We start from the raw sequence: 15,033 nt of genomic DNA on the forward strand, positions 1-15,033 counted from the left end.
AAGTAGGAGAGTTTCAAACATGTGCCACAAAAGAAACATTTTTGACAAGGAACGCAGCCTACAACAACAACAAATTATAAAATGCTGACTCATCAAGCTATTCTCATATGGTATCTGGAGCTCAGAGATTTTCCTTGAAAAATAAATATCCTACTGGCTTAAAAACAGTATAGTGAATCCACATCTTCCTTTGGTAACACTGAACCTAAATACAGCCTCTACCACCCAGATCTCCCTCTGTGTAGCTTTTCTCTTATCCCGTCAACCTGAAGTAACAACACAAGGTTTCTGAGTGGTACAAGATGCTAACCTCAATCCAGTTAGCTGGCCTACCATTCCACTTTCAGTGTCTTCAGTTTTCTTAGGAAGAGAGAAAAACAGGTATCGGAGATCATATGTCTCTTTTTATACCAAAAAGGTACCCTAAATCAAATTGCCTAGCACCCAGTGATAATAAATGGAAACTTCCTTTCCTTTCCCTAAAACTCAAGCTCAAATGAAGAAAAAAAAAAAAAAAGTATTGAGTCAACAAAGAGATAAAAGATCAGATCAAATGTACATGGAACCAATAATTTTTATGTCACTACACACCTTTTAGATATTTATTCTACCCAAGGGCCTGGGGCTCTCATCCTCTTCTATTCTGCATTTGGGACTTGGACACCAGGGTCAAACAGAACAGGGCCCCCCACCACCACCTAGTTGTCTGCAGTCGGTAATTTACACAGCTTTCTGAAGTACACAGACTGAGTTTTGGCCCCCTCTCTAATTCCAGCCCTCACTGCATTTCAAAGTTAAAAAAAACAAGTCTGGGGCATTAGGGCTGTCTCTGACTTTGGCCTTAGCGAAGGAAAGTAAGACAAACTCCTTGAAAGGAATTTTGCCAATAACAGGGAAATCTGAACCAGTGAAAAAGATGCATCACCTTACCCTCAGTTGGGTTCTTAACACTATTCAGAAGGTGCTTAATACCTCCATAGCTCTGGAAACAGAAGTAAACATCAAGACAACTTATCATATTTCCAAGTTGGTCAAAAATCCTGAACTTGTCCTTCCTTATCCAACCAACTGCAACTTAATGAAACCATCCATAGAAGTAGCATTTGACACAGTTAGCCATTTTAAATTTCTCTTTCCCCGTCAGGGAGGATGGAGAAATCTTCTTCTCCAAGCATGTGAGTATATGATATCCATGATAACGCTTGACAGGATTTGAATTTGCCATTTGAATTTGTCAAATCCTTGACAAGATTTGAATCAGCCATTCTTTATTATTATTATTATTGTTATTAATATTATTATTATTATTATTATGTTCGGTTAGCCACTGTATAGTACATGACAAATTCTTGATGTAATGTTCAATGATTCATTAGTTGAATCAGCTATTCTGAGCATGGCATGAATGGTGATAAGTGGGTGAAGAAGATGCTTCCAATGACCCATATTCTCACCTGTCCAGGTAGATAGCCTTTGTTCTTCTCTTGCTCAAAAAGGTACGAGGCATAGCCCATGTTGTCGCTATTGACGAGATGATTGCTGTTGTTCATGCTGACCGGGTGGATGGCAAACCAGCTGTAAAAAGAACAAGGAGCCAGACAATGGGGGCAAAAACAATGACTGGGAGCTTATGTTTTCCCCAGAAGGAAAGGAAATTCATTTTAATGAGAGGCATTCCGCATTTAGGTTCTTCCATTGTTGGGGAGCCCAAATGACTAGTCATATGCTCCAGAAGTCTGATCATTTAGTGAAATTAAAAATACAAAGTGGTATATATACACAATGGAATACTATGCAGCCATCAAAAGAAATGAAATCTTGCCATTTGCGACAACATGGATGGAACTAGAGCGTATCATGCTTAGTGAAATAAGTCAAGCAGAGAAAGACAACTATCATATGATCTCCCTGATATGAGGAAGTGGTGATGCAACATGGGGGCTTAAGTGGGTAGGAGAAGAATAAATGAAACAAGATGGGATTGGGAGGGAGACAAACCATAAGTGACTCTTAATCTCACAAAACAAACTGAGGGTTGCTGGGGGGAGGGGGTTTGGGAGAATGGGGTGGGATTATGGACATTGGGGAGGGTATGTGCTTTGGTGAGTGCTGTGAAGTGTGTAAACCTGGTGATTCACAGACCTGTACCCCTGGGGATAAAAATACATGTTTATAAAAAATAAAAAATTAATTAAAAAAATACAAAGCTCTATTTTTATAACTGTGTCGTCATCATCATCATCCTCATCATCATCTTCAATATCACAAGATTTAACAAGACCCAAGACTGGTCAGTGATCAGACGATATGGCTAAAACGCTGTATAGGCACAGATCCTGTCCTTTAAGACAGGTGCACATAATAATTATTAAAATCAATCCTATCTAATTCAGTAGACATTTACTGAGGTTCTGCTGTGTGCCGAGCACGGAATAAACTCAGTTTATGCTCAGAATCTTGCAGAAGACAAAAATGTAAACAAATGGCTTTAATACAGTGTGGCACATGTTATAAAGAGATAGGCATAAAGTGTTTGGGGACTGCAGATGACTAGCAATTAATTCTTAAGGGCATTGCAGGGGAAAGGCACAACAAAGAAAGTGCAGAGAGGTGTGAAAGAGGCTATTATACATAATTTGATATATCCTTGTGCATAGTAATACCTCATTTAAGTGTAGAGCTACACAGTTTAACAACTAATTTCACATCTGTTACCTTACTTGAACTTCACAAGAACCCTGAGAACTAGACAGTTGTTCCCTCCACTCCAAGGTGTCTCAGAGATGCAACATGGCAGCCTCGTCAAGGACCAAGACTGAAGTTCGCATCTCAGGAAACCTTATCCAGTGGCCTTTGTAGGATCAAACCTCCACACAGGTGAAAAAGAGACCTACAGAATGGAGGGCTATAAAGCAAATCACTCGATGACTGTTCCAGAGAAGAGAGACACCGATTCCTAAAGTCTCAGGCCAATATAAGATTTGTTTAAAAAAAAAAAATCCTTCGTTGATGTAAGTCCTTGCTGAAAGCTTTTTAAGCATTTCAGCTTACATTCCTACCTAAGTAATAGCGCTCAAAGCTGAACATTTACTTAATGACTAGGGATGTTTCTAAACCTCAAGGCTGTCATTCAGGATTCAGACCTCATTGCCCAACTGATGTATATGTAGGTCAGAGACGGCCAGCACCACACCCATGAAAGCTGGGCAGGCAACACAGATGGGTGAAGCTGGTTGATAGAATGAGGACTGGCATGAACTGTGGATACCTGGAGGCATGGCTGGAAGACCCTCACCTCTACCATGCTGCTTATGAGAGTCTAAGCCAATGCTGCCAGAGCTTGCCTACATCCATGGTTTTGTGAAATGTTTATCGATTTTAAGACTCTTAAAAAAGTAAAGGACACGAGAGGGAAGGATTGGGGGGCTGTGCAAAATGGGGGAAGGGGAGTAGAAGACACAGGATTCCAGTCATGGCATGAATCAGTCATCGCTGTGAAAGGCACAGCACAGGAAATAGAGTCCATGGCTCTGTAACAGTGTTGTATGGTGACAGACAGGAGTCACACTTGTCATGGGCATAGCAGGTGGCATACAGAAATTGTACATGGTGTCACTTCATTGTATACCTAAAATTAATGTAACATTGTGTGTCAACTATGCTCAAATAAAAAAAAATGGAAATTGAAAAAAAAAGAAGTAAATAACATAGGATAAAAGAAGAATGGTTACCAGAGGAGAACCTTCAAACACATAGGCAGCAAATGTAGTTTGTGAACTCTTTGGATTCTGATTCAAATAAAAGGATTGTGAAAACTCTTTATTGATACAAACAGGGAAAACTGAAAATAGACTGTTAAAAAATTATTGCTAATCTTGTTGGCTATGATAGGGGATTGTAGTTATACTGTTTTTATGTTTTTACTGGATAGAGCTACACACTGAAATATTTATGAGTGAAATGATTTGATATCTGGTATTTGCTTTTTTTTTTTAAAGATTTTATTTATTTATTTGACAGACGGAGACCACAAGTAGGCAGAGAGGCAGGCAGAGAGAGAGATGGGGAAGCAGGCTCCCTGCTAAGGAGAAAGCCTGATGGGGGGCTCCATCCCAGAATCCTGGGATCATAACCTGAGCTGAAGACAGGGGCTTTCCCCACTGAGCCACCAGGTGCCCCCTGGTATTTGCTTTTAAAAGTCTTTTAAAAAACAAACCAGAAGTAGAGGAGGGATGGAAGAGAGTGGCAGGGAATTGCTAATTACTGAAGCAGAATAAGAGTTGCATGGAGATTCATTAGGCTAATTATGCTAAATTGACATATATTTGAAAATTTCCATAATAGTTTTTTTTTTCATGTTGACATCCATTTTGAACTTTTCTTTTAAACAGCGTTAGGCCAAATCACCAGTCTATAAGCAAAATTCAATCCCCAAGGTATGTATTTGTTACGATGTAAAGGGATGGATATTTAGGCTAAAGGGAATTCTAAGATCATCTCCTAGAAGTTACTTGCAGAGTTTCTATATTTAAAAAATAAAAAATAAAAATAAAACCCTTACCCTAGTTTCTTTGGGGGGTGTGTGTGTGTGTGGTTTGTCTCTTTCTCTTAAAATTCAAGTGCCAGAGAAAATTCTAGTCAACTAGTGTTTTCCAGGTAGCTGGGAGTCTGTTTTTGCAGTGTTACTCCACCTAGTTTGGAAGGGAAAGGGGGTAGAGGCCATGACAGCTCCTTGGCTCCTGGACCAAAATGCTTGTGTCTGATAGGACTGCGGGGTCAGCCACATTCGGCCAGACTGCAACCTCTCCAGTGTGAAGGAAACCTATCGGACAATTTTGTCAACAATGGCTATCATTTAGCACTGATTAGGTGAAGGATTTTATGCTCAGGATCTCATTTCGTTCTAACAAGAATGCTTTGAGTCAGATGCTATCATTGTCCTTACTGTACAGCTAAGGAAGTGACCTCTCCGAATGAGGCAGTAATCTGACCAAGGTCACTCCATTGTAAGTCAAGAAACAGGTCCATGAATATGCAGGTTTGTCAGATCACAAAGCCCAAGTTCTTATCTGTCATGGGATACTGGCTCTGTTCCTCTGTTTCATTCACTGGCTCATTGAGTACACATTTCATTAACTTTGATTCTGTGCCAGGCACTGGAGACACGGAGATGAACAAGGCGTCATCTTGTCCTTGAGGAATGCTTCACAGCAGAGGGGACATCTGAGCTGGGTCTTTAGAGATGGGTAGGAACTTGGCAAGGGGATCACTGGAGAAAACTCATTCGTAGCAAAGGCATGGGGATGGGAAGGGGCATAGCGGGTTTGGAGGATGGATAGTTCATCTGGCCACAGCAGAATGGGTAAGGGCGGGGAGACATGACATAGCAATTGTTCTAATTATTCAATCGGCATGAATTTATGAGTAGACAAGCGTGTGGTTGGATTGTGTTAAACCCCAATGAACACAGAGAGGAATCAGGTATGTCCCCTACCACCAAGGAACATCTGGAGAGAAAGCAAATGCTAAAAATTGTGACCTGTTAATTAGATTAAAGACTTGAATTCTTATTGATTTCATGTGTTTACTTTCATTTATTTCAGGCCTTAGAAAATTAACGGAATCTTTTTCTCTATGAAACTGAAAAAAAATAAGTATTTGAAAAAGTTATTTGATATTTCAGAATAAGAAGATGCAATATATTTCCTCTTCTGGCCTTTAGAATATGTGCTATTGAAATATCAGGCTTGTCACAGCAACCAAAGTACTATGACAATAGATGAATTTTTATAAGATACACAGAAAAGCAATCATTCTTAGTTTAAGAAAGCTGCACTCACAAGTTATTTTATCTGGTCAAAAAAAACGTTCTTCAAAGCAGAGTTCAAAAGAGAGAAAGAAAGGTGAAAGTGGTTTCAAAAGAAGTTAGAATATGGATATAAAAGGATATATATGCCCCTATTAATACAACTCTAAAGGGGTACCTGGGTGGCTTGGTCATTAAGCATCTTCCTTCAGCTCAGATCATGATCCCGGGGTCCTGGGATCAAGCCCCACATCAGGCTCCCTGCTCAGCGGGGAGTCTCCTCCTCCCCTTCCCTCTGTCTGCTGCCCCCCCTCCTCATGTGCTCGCTCTCTCTCTCTCTCTCTAATACATAAATAAAATCTTTCATAAAATAAAATAAACACTTCTAAATAACGATTAGGTCACAGCTAAAGCAGGGCCTTCTGGGGGTAGTAGGATACAATCAAGGTACCAGGGAAGGTCAGAGGTTTGAGATTTTATCCCAGTCTGTAGCACCGTTAGTTAAAATTTCTGGGTCTCTGTTTCCTAAGACTGAACAGTAATAAATTTTGACTATGCTTTGTGACTCAATACGGAGCAAATTAATATAGACTATTCTAAGTATTCTCTCCTCCTGGGTCACTGAGGCATTTTCTAGGGCCTCTTTTAATTCAGACACTCCGCACTTCTTACTCCACAACAGAAAAAGAAAAGCCAGGTGCAAAAATGGAGCTGCTTCTGTATTCTAAAACAGTAACAAACCCGCCCCAAGTGCCATTTCTTCCAACTGGGCCATCACGTCCAGCATGAATGCTGTACTTTACATAGGGATGTGTTCCAAAGGGGTAAACAGAGGCTGAAATCCAGTCCTTGCCTGGCTCACGGAGCTTGGCACCTTAGTCAGCCCAGAGAAGGGAACGCCTGTGTATGCTGGGCACGAAGGTCTTCTGCACTAATGGCAGCCCTCTCCAACTTAAATGTCCACCAATGGGGAAGGAGAATATTGTACATCCATTCAAAGGTAGTGTTCACGAAGATATGTAATAGTATGGGATCCTTTGGGGTAAATACAATATAGGAAGCTGTAGTAGGTTGAACAGCGCCCCCCTCCGCCACCATATTCACGTCCATCAGATCCTCAGAACGTGACCTTATGTGGAAATAGTCTTTAGAGATATAAACAAGGGAAAGAACAAATGAAATTATATTGGCCTGGGTTGGGTCTTACATCCAGTGACTGGTGTCCTCATACCAAGAGGAAAGGAATAGAGAGATGCCCTGAGACATCGAGAGTAGGCGATGTGAAGAGAAGGGTCTACAACAGAAGCTGGGGAACACATGGAGCAGAATCTCCCTGAGAGGATCCAGGGGAAACCAACCCTGCCACCTGATTTTGGATTTCTGGCCTCTAGACATGCGAGAGAATCAATTTCTATTGCTTTAAGCCAGTCAGACTATAAGAATGTGTTAGGACCTCCTTAAGAAAGTGCTACAGAGGCCCTATGTTTTAGCAGCTAGAGTACTAGCTCTAGACTCAGACACAAATTGTTTAATCTAGTGGAACCTCAGTGTTCATTTCTGTAGAATAATGATAACTGTAGTATTTGCCACCCATTTGACAACCAAAGGAACAAGTAAGCACATCTACAGTACTTAACACAATCAATGATCTCCACAAGGAATGGAATGGATTACCACTATGATGAGAAGGATGGTTCTAATCCTGACCCCGCTGCTGTAGCTGATGACGATGATGGTCATGAGAAGGGGGAAAAAGATGCAAAGCTCTGTGTGTGTGCATGTGTGTGCGATAAGATTAAGACAACACTAAAACATAGGGTGCATGTGGACCTGGGTATATTCAACCCACATCACACACACATGAACTAATGAAAGGAAGAAACCTTGCCCTCCTGTGGCACAAATGTAAGGGCTTACCAAATACCCAGAGTCGTCTACTTCCCCATCTCACTAGCAGGATAGGACCTGTGAAGAGCTCTGGCCAATCACACCAAAGCAAAACGACCACCCAAATTTTATGGGACTTTGTGTGGGGGGGAAATGTGCACATTTCGAGTCCTTAACAGGTTAAGCCACTAGAATTTCATCGTCTGTCTGCTGTGGCTCCTGGAGCAAATTACCCTAAACCACACACCCCTTTTCCCCTCCCTTACAGTCTTCACCCTGCCCCACTACAAAGTATCTGGAAAGGAGAGGAAAGAGTGTTTCATTGCTTTATACTAGTTGAATTTTTAAACAAGCAGATGCAGTGAATAGGAACCAGACTGCTCAGTATGAAAGCAAGACCATGAGCTGTAGTCAGGGGAGCCTTTCTGAAGTTACAGGTGAACTCGGTGGCCAGCATCTCCGAAAAATCTTTCTACCATCTCTCTTCCATTCTCTGTTATTTTTATTGTATTTTTTATATTCTTATTTTAATATATTTTAATATTTTTATTGTCATCTGGGACTTTCATTCAAAAGTCCCAGATGACCCTCTCAAAACGTTATTGGGGAGATAGCTGGTTTCGGGAGGTCCCAGTAAGTCACTGCAATCAAAATTCTTCTATCCTAAATGGCACGATGAAGCAATCAACAAAGGCAGAACAAGAAACGGCCCAGAAAATATCTTCTAAAATTCGAGCCTAATGAACCAGGAACTGAAGGAACTGAAAGGAAGACAGAAGTGATTTGGCTTTGGGGATCTATTATTCAGAATAATCGGAGAGCAGGATAATACAAAGATGGACAAAAACACGGAGAACAACACCCCACTCATGTTTGGGTAACAGGAGTGAAAATGAGCAGAAACCTTCCAGAGGGCCGCTTGGCCACTTACAAGAAAAGGGGTAGTAACCAGCAGTCCTTTTGAGCCCAGAAATCACACTTCTAGGAATTCAAGCTTAAGGAAATCACTTGCAAATATACAAGATATCTGTTTTGGAATGCTTATCGCATTGCATTTATGATGGCAAAAACTGTAAACTAAGTATCAAATGATTGCCTATTTGTTGAGTACCTTGTCATACATAAAATGGCCTACCACACCGCCATTTAAAATGGTGACTTTAAAAAATACTTAGTAGCACTGAAAGGTACTCATAAGGTACTTCTAGATGAAAAAGCTACCAATGGCATACAAAGTCTCACTTTTTCAAGTAAAAAAATGTATGGATATGATTAGGGAAAGATCTAACAAGCTATGTAACAAAATGGTAATAGACGCTATCCTGTCCCAGAATTATCAGGTGATTTTTAATTTTCCTCCCCTTTTTGTTTCTTGTTTATTGTTGAAATATTTTAAAATACATGAACAAAAGAGAGGAGATTTTAAAAACCACTTGAGGGACTCCTGGGTGGCTCAGTGGGTTAAAGCCTCTGCCTTCGGCTCAGGTCATGATCTCGGCATCCTGGGATCAAATCCCACATCAAGCTCTCTACTCAGCGGGGAGCCTGCTTCCTCCTCTCTCTCTCTCTCTCTGCCTGTCTCTCTGCCTACTTGTGATCTCTGTCGGTCAAATAAATGAATAAAATCTTTTTAAAAAATTAAAAATAAAATAAAAAACACTTGATACCACCCCAAGGGTGAAGTCTGATGTAAACTATGGACTTTGGGTGATAATGATGTATCCATGTAGTTCACTGAATTTACGATGTATAGCCCTCTGGTCCCAGATGTTGATGGGGGAAAGGACAGGCAGATGGTATATGGAAAAATCTCTGCACTTTCTGCTTCATTTTGTCGGGACCCTAAAACTGGCCTAAAAAATAAAGCCCATTAAAAGGCAAAAAGTTACCCCAACCCTGCCACCGGGTCCCCCCTGCCTCCATCTATTAAGCAAAATGATCCCACAGCCAGCCAAGATTCAAGGGCTGGAGAAAGCCTGTCCTTGTTTTCATGGGTCCTATCGAGGTCACTTTGTACAGAATACATGTGATAAGAGTTTTTGTTGCCACCATCCTTGGAAATTATTATATTCCATTATTTTTTAAAAAGATTTTATTTACTTATTTGATACAGAAAGAGAGAGAGCACAAACAGGGGGAGCAGGGGAGGGAGACACAGGCTCCCCTATGAGCAGGGAGCCTGATACAGGCCTTGATCCCAGCACCTTGAGATCATGACCTGAGCCAAAGGCAGACACTTAACCGACTAGGCCCCATAGGTGCCCCTAAAATCTTCCACTCAGAGATATTTTTTAAATGTCTATCAATCTTAAAAGGATAAGAGAGGGAGAAAAAAGTTGAAAAAGAGAGACAAATAGCACAAAATGAAAAGATATCCCCAAAGTGTAGATATGTAAGAATCACAATTCCTAAAAATAGACTAAACTCACTTATGAAACAATGAAGATTGTCAAAGTAAGAAATAAATAAAGCTATACGATACTCATTAGGGACACCTCTAAAATGTAAGAACAAATAAAAGTTGAAAGAAAATGATAGAAAAATATACCTGCAAATTCTAACCTGTAGAGAGCTGAGTTAGTGATGCTAACATGAGAATACAAAGATTTTAAGACAAAAATAAAATTATTACTAGATTTAAAGAGGATCACTACAAAACACACACACACACACACACACACACACACACACTTAGTAGCCCATGGAGAGACACTGTTAATATTTCTCACAGTATTTTAAAACTTCTAGTGCTCAGCATGAGTATCTACTTTTACAGAATGAACTTTTTAAAAATTTTTTAATTATTATTTTTAGTTTGTTTTTTTATTTATTTGACACAGAGACAAAGCGAGAGAGGGAACAGAAGCAGGTGCAGAGGGAGAAGGAGAAGCAGGATCTCTGCTGAGTAGGAAGCCAGATGTGGGGCCGCAATCCCAGGACCTTGGGATCATGACCTGATCCGAAGGCAGATGCTTAACGACTGAGCCACCCAGGTGCCCCCAGAATGACCCTTTAGACAAGCTTGTTTTTTATTTTATGTTTTATGCTGGGAATTGGGCAGAAGAAAATGTACCTGAATATAAGCCATGATTGACTTTGGGAAATAAAATTTGGAGTTAACTTTTCTCTCTTTCTATTTGCCTATATATATATATATTTTTTTTAATTTTTCCATGGTGAGTACATATTATTTTTATACTTTAAAAAAAAAAGTATACTTGGAATAAAAAAGGAATAGTCCCCCAAATCTCTCCAGGTTAGGAACATTCCAGAAATCCAACAATCAAGTAAGTCCAATGCCTTCAGCCAGTTATGACAACCGGTTTTATGGGCTTTGGTTTCCGAGTTTTGTAAACTTTCTTTTTTAAAAGATTTATTTACTTATGGTGGGGGGCGCACAGATGTGAGTGGGGGCGGGGAGGAGGGATAGAAGGAGGGGCAGAAGAGACTCTAAGCAGACTCCATGCCCAGTGTGGAGCCCAACATAGGACTTGATCCTTTGACCCTGAGATTATGAATTGAGCCAAAATCAAGAGTTGAATGCTTAACCACTTAACCGACTGAGTCACCCAGGCACCCCTATAAACTTTGGGGTTTTAATCTTTTAAATTTAACAATTCAAATTAACAAGCATGATTTATCTCTGTCACCAGTCAGCTATTATCACCCTTGTCATCAAAGAGTGCTTAGTAGGGAGCTTCACTTTAAACAGGGACAGACCAGATGCAGGACAATCACTCCCCACACAGCCCGAGGCCCATCCTCCACCAGAGAGGAGCAGTACAAGTGCGCTGACAGGAAGTTGGAACAAAAAGACGGCCTCAACATGGCTGAGGCGGAACAGGAAGAAGAAATTCAGGACATAGTAACAGAGAGCGGGGTTTCGCAAACCAGAGTTGATGCAAATGGAGAAGGTATTTGTACCAACAAAGATGAGAGGAAGTGGAGAAAGGAGAAGTCCAGAATGACTGGTAAAGGGCAGTCACGGAGCGTTCCATGTTTGCTCCGTGAGTGGGGTGAAGAGACTGAGGGGGGAACACAGAAGGCAGAACAGACAGACCTGATTATTCAAGAAGTCATGCTCACAGATGGTAGAGAAGATTTACACATGCACACACACCCTACAACCAAGTTCTATAAGTCACCATCATCCAAATAAATTAGCTTAATGTCATAAATCGGGCCTCTCTAAGTGTGTACACCAATTATTCAAATAGGATGAACAAATCATCCTGTTGTTTTGTAACATACACCTTGAAAGAAACCCCTCAGGGTGCCTGGGTGGCTCAGCGGGTTAAGCCTTTGCCTTCGGATCAGGTCATGAAATATTATTATTATTATGAACAAGAAGATATTATTATGACCCGGGATCCTGGGATCAAGCCCCACATCAGGTTTTCTGCTCAGTAGGGAGCCTGCTTCCCACCCCCTCTCTGCCTACTTGTGACCTTTCTCTCTGTCAAAACAAAAAACAAAAAACAAAAAAGCACTTTAGAAAGAACCCCCTTACACCACCCCTTTCTGCCAGCATAAGAGGGTCTTCAGTGTATAAAACACAAGGGAGTTGAGCAATCATTCAGAAATTTGCTTAGACCTTCCTCACAGCTCTGGTGATGAGAAGCCATGCCAGACAGAGCCCAACAGGGCTGACAAGATAAGAAAAGGAAGAGGAGAGTCCGTGACCCTCCTACAAGCTGAAGGAGAACCCGACAGGGCAGACAGGGAAGAGCAGGGAGACCAAGCCTGTGCTGGTGCCTGGAGCTTGAGGAAAATGAGCCTGGCCCCTCATACACCCCAAGATCCCACCCTGCTAGCACCCAGAGCCTCAGGCGTGAGGGCTACTGGGAGAAGTGGCTCACCACCAACCAGAGCTGCCCTTCAGATTATCTGTCCACACTTATGACTTTGCTATGGGTGCAGACATTTGAAACCTCAGCTGGTTTTCTCTCTTCAGAGCTCCCTCTCGCCCATGGTGTCCTGTTCCAATAGGATCTCTCAAGACTTAATGTTGTGTTTTCCATTGGAGGACAGACTCCTTCTTTGGGGTGCCTTCTAGAGCTGCCCCAAAGTGGATTTTGTGAATGCCACTCAACTTCCATTTTAATTAAGAATTCAGAATGTCCCAAACATGACCTCCACATCTGGAGACAAATCATTTACTGTTTCTGCATGAGATAGCATCAAGCAAAAAGAAGCACTTTCCTGGCATAGACAGGCCAAGAAAAGCAAATGGTGCCCTTATGAATGCAAAGAACTCAATGACTTATGCAATAGGTTCACACATATAATTCTATCCCATTTTTCAGGTCACCACTCTTCCTAACCCTTCAAGAGCCTCCATCTCCCAACCCCAACTTAAAACACTTTAATGATTTTCCCTTCCTCCTGGTGTAAAGACCAAAACCTTTATCATAGCATTTAATCTCTACTACTCACTTTAACTCACTACACTTTCTCCCCCGCACTCCAACCACACAGACCTTCTATCACCTCCTCAAATGGACCACAGGACTTTTGCACATGCTTCTCCATCTATGTTAAATGTTCCTTCACCACCACCACCTGCAGCCAGCTCCCCCATTTTGTACTTTAATTCTCATCCTTTCTTTGGTTTTTAGCTCCATTGCCACTTTCTTAAGGAATCTTTTCCCAGTCTCCCTGACCAGGTCAAGTCTTAAGAGAGCTGCACATACCTTCCTTTCATAACACTTAACCCAATTATAATTTTACAATCATACAGTTATAACCCAATTATAATTATTTGTATGACTATTTGGATACCTTTTGTCTCTACCAGGAGATTATAAATTCTACAAGGGCAACAACTCCCATCTATTTCTGCTCATCAATGTATCTATAGTGCTAGCTGAGTTCAGGACATATACACTCTACAATATTTAATGAACAAATGAGTAACTAATGGGCTGAAGATATTATATCCACATTTGAAAAATATGGAAATTGAGTGTCTGAGAATTTAAGGGATTTGCTCAAGGAGCACAGGCATGGGGATTTGGTTCCAAGGTATTTGATTCCTGATTTCACAGTCAGGAAATGCACCATTCCAAGGACTGGGAAGTCCTGCATGCCACATAGTAGGTACCCAGGGCAGACTTAAGGCCATAGCTGACCTTTGAACTAGATGATACCCATGCTCTGCAAATCTGAGATTCAGACTCCTCCTACCTTGGGAGTCTGCCTAACAGCAGGCACCTACATGTGGCGGCTGAGTTACTGAGCAGCCCAGACTTGACCTTATGCTTTGGATCACTTTTAATGCATTCAAAGACCAATTATCAAGATGCAGTAAGAGGCAATTGCAGGAGCAATTACATCACGGAAAACATATGGCAAATACAAAAACAATAGAAAGTTATTGCACTGTGTTGCACCTAGCAGATGGAGGAGAGCTGTTATAACCTTGACAGTTGACCCTGAGACTTCTAGACATGTTATATAGTCAGATGCAAGGAAGCAAGAACATCTGGCAAAAGGATAACATGTTTTAGCTTTCCGTCGGCATTGCTAAATGATTCGGAAACTAATAAAAGGGAATCATGAATGGTCTCAGTCATCCTTCCAGGAGTTAGGCTAAAACGATAAGGAATAATGGTCCTTCTTCTGCCAATAAATGTGGAATTCTCTAACTAGTCACAGATGACATGCTTGTGTCCTGATGGTCTCTGCACCAAATATCCCACCAGCGTGACTCACAGTCTGGAACTAGCTCACCTTTTCAGGTCCATCCCTAGCCCCCTGTCTGAGAGTCACCCATACTCTGGCCTCACAGCTCACCATGTTTTCAGGATTCCGTGAGAAATCCCTCGGGTCCTTCAGATCCAACGTGAACGTCATTTTCTCTGTGAAGCCTTCCGTGTTGCTCCCGCATTAGTGCCAGCACCGTCACATTCCCACAGCATTTATTCATGCCCAGGTGGTAACGTTCGTGACCATGGGATTTATGTTGTGATTCCTTGTCTGTCTGTCTCTGTCCCCTGCCTCTAATCATTCCACTGGTCGGGGATGGGACCTTCAAGATAGGGACCATGCCTTATTCATACCCCTAGCACAGAGTCATAGCCCTGACATTCAGAAAGTCTATTGAGTGAAACACCGGGCCAGGGGCACTGATCAGTAGATGAATTAATCATTAATGGATGGATGACTCCTATTATGTCAGCCTGGAAAATAAAGACTATTTTATCAGGGACTTTCTAGCGACCTCACCTGAAACCCAAAGAAGTAACTCCAGCTGCTAAGAATGTCAAGCACTCTGATAAGCCAGTAATGGCGTTCTTCCCAAATATTACCTCATTTAGTCTTGAAATGATCCTATGAGT

General features: G+C 41.4%; 1 protein-coding gene across 1 annotated transcript in view; it reads right to left on the reverse strand.

Moving 5' to 3' along the window:
- ASAH2 (N-acylsphingosine amidohydrolase 2) overlaps nucleotides 1–15,033 on the reverse strand; it is a 69,445-nt gene that overhangs the window by 36,070 nt on the left and 18,342 nt on the right. The window contains exon 8 of the mRNA XM_059170239.1: nucleotides 1,455–1,575. Within this exon, the coding sequence (XP_059026222.1) occupies nucleotides 1,455–1,575 (121 nt within the window). The remainder of the gene's footprint in view (nucleotides 1–1,454; nucleotides 1,576–15,033) is intronic.

The sequence above is a fragment of the Mustela lutreola genome, chromosome 4 (genome assembly GCF_030435805.1).
Source record: "Mustela lutreola isolate mMusLut2 chromosome 4, mMusLut2.pri, whole genome shotgun sequence".
In the NCBI taxonomy this organism is placed as follows: domain Eukaryota; kingdom Metazoa; phylum Chordata; class Mammalia; order Carnivora; family Mustelidae; genus Mustela; species Mustela lutreola.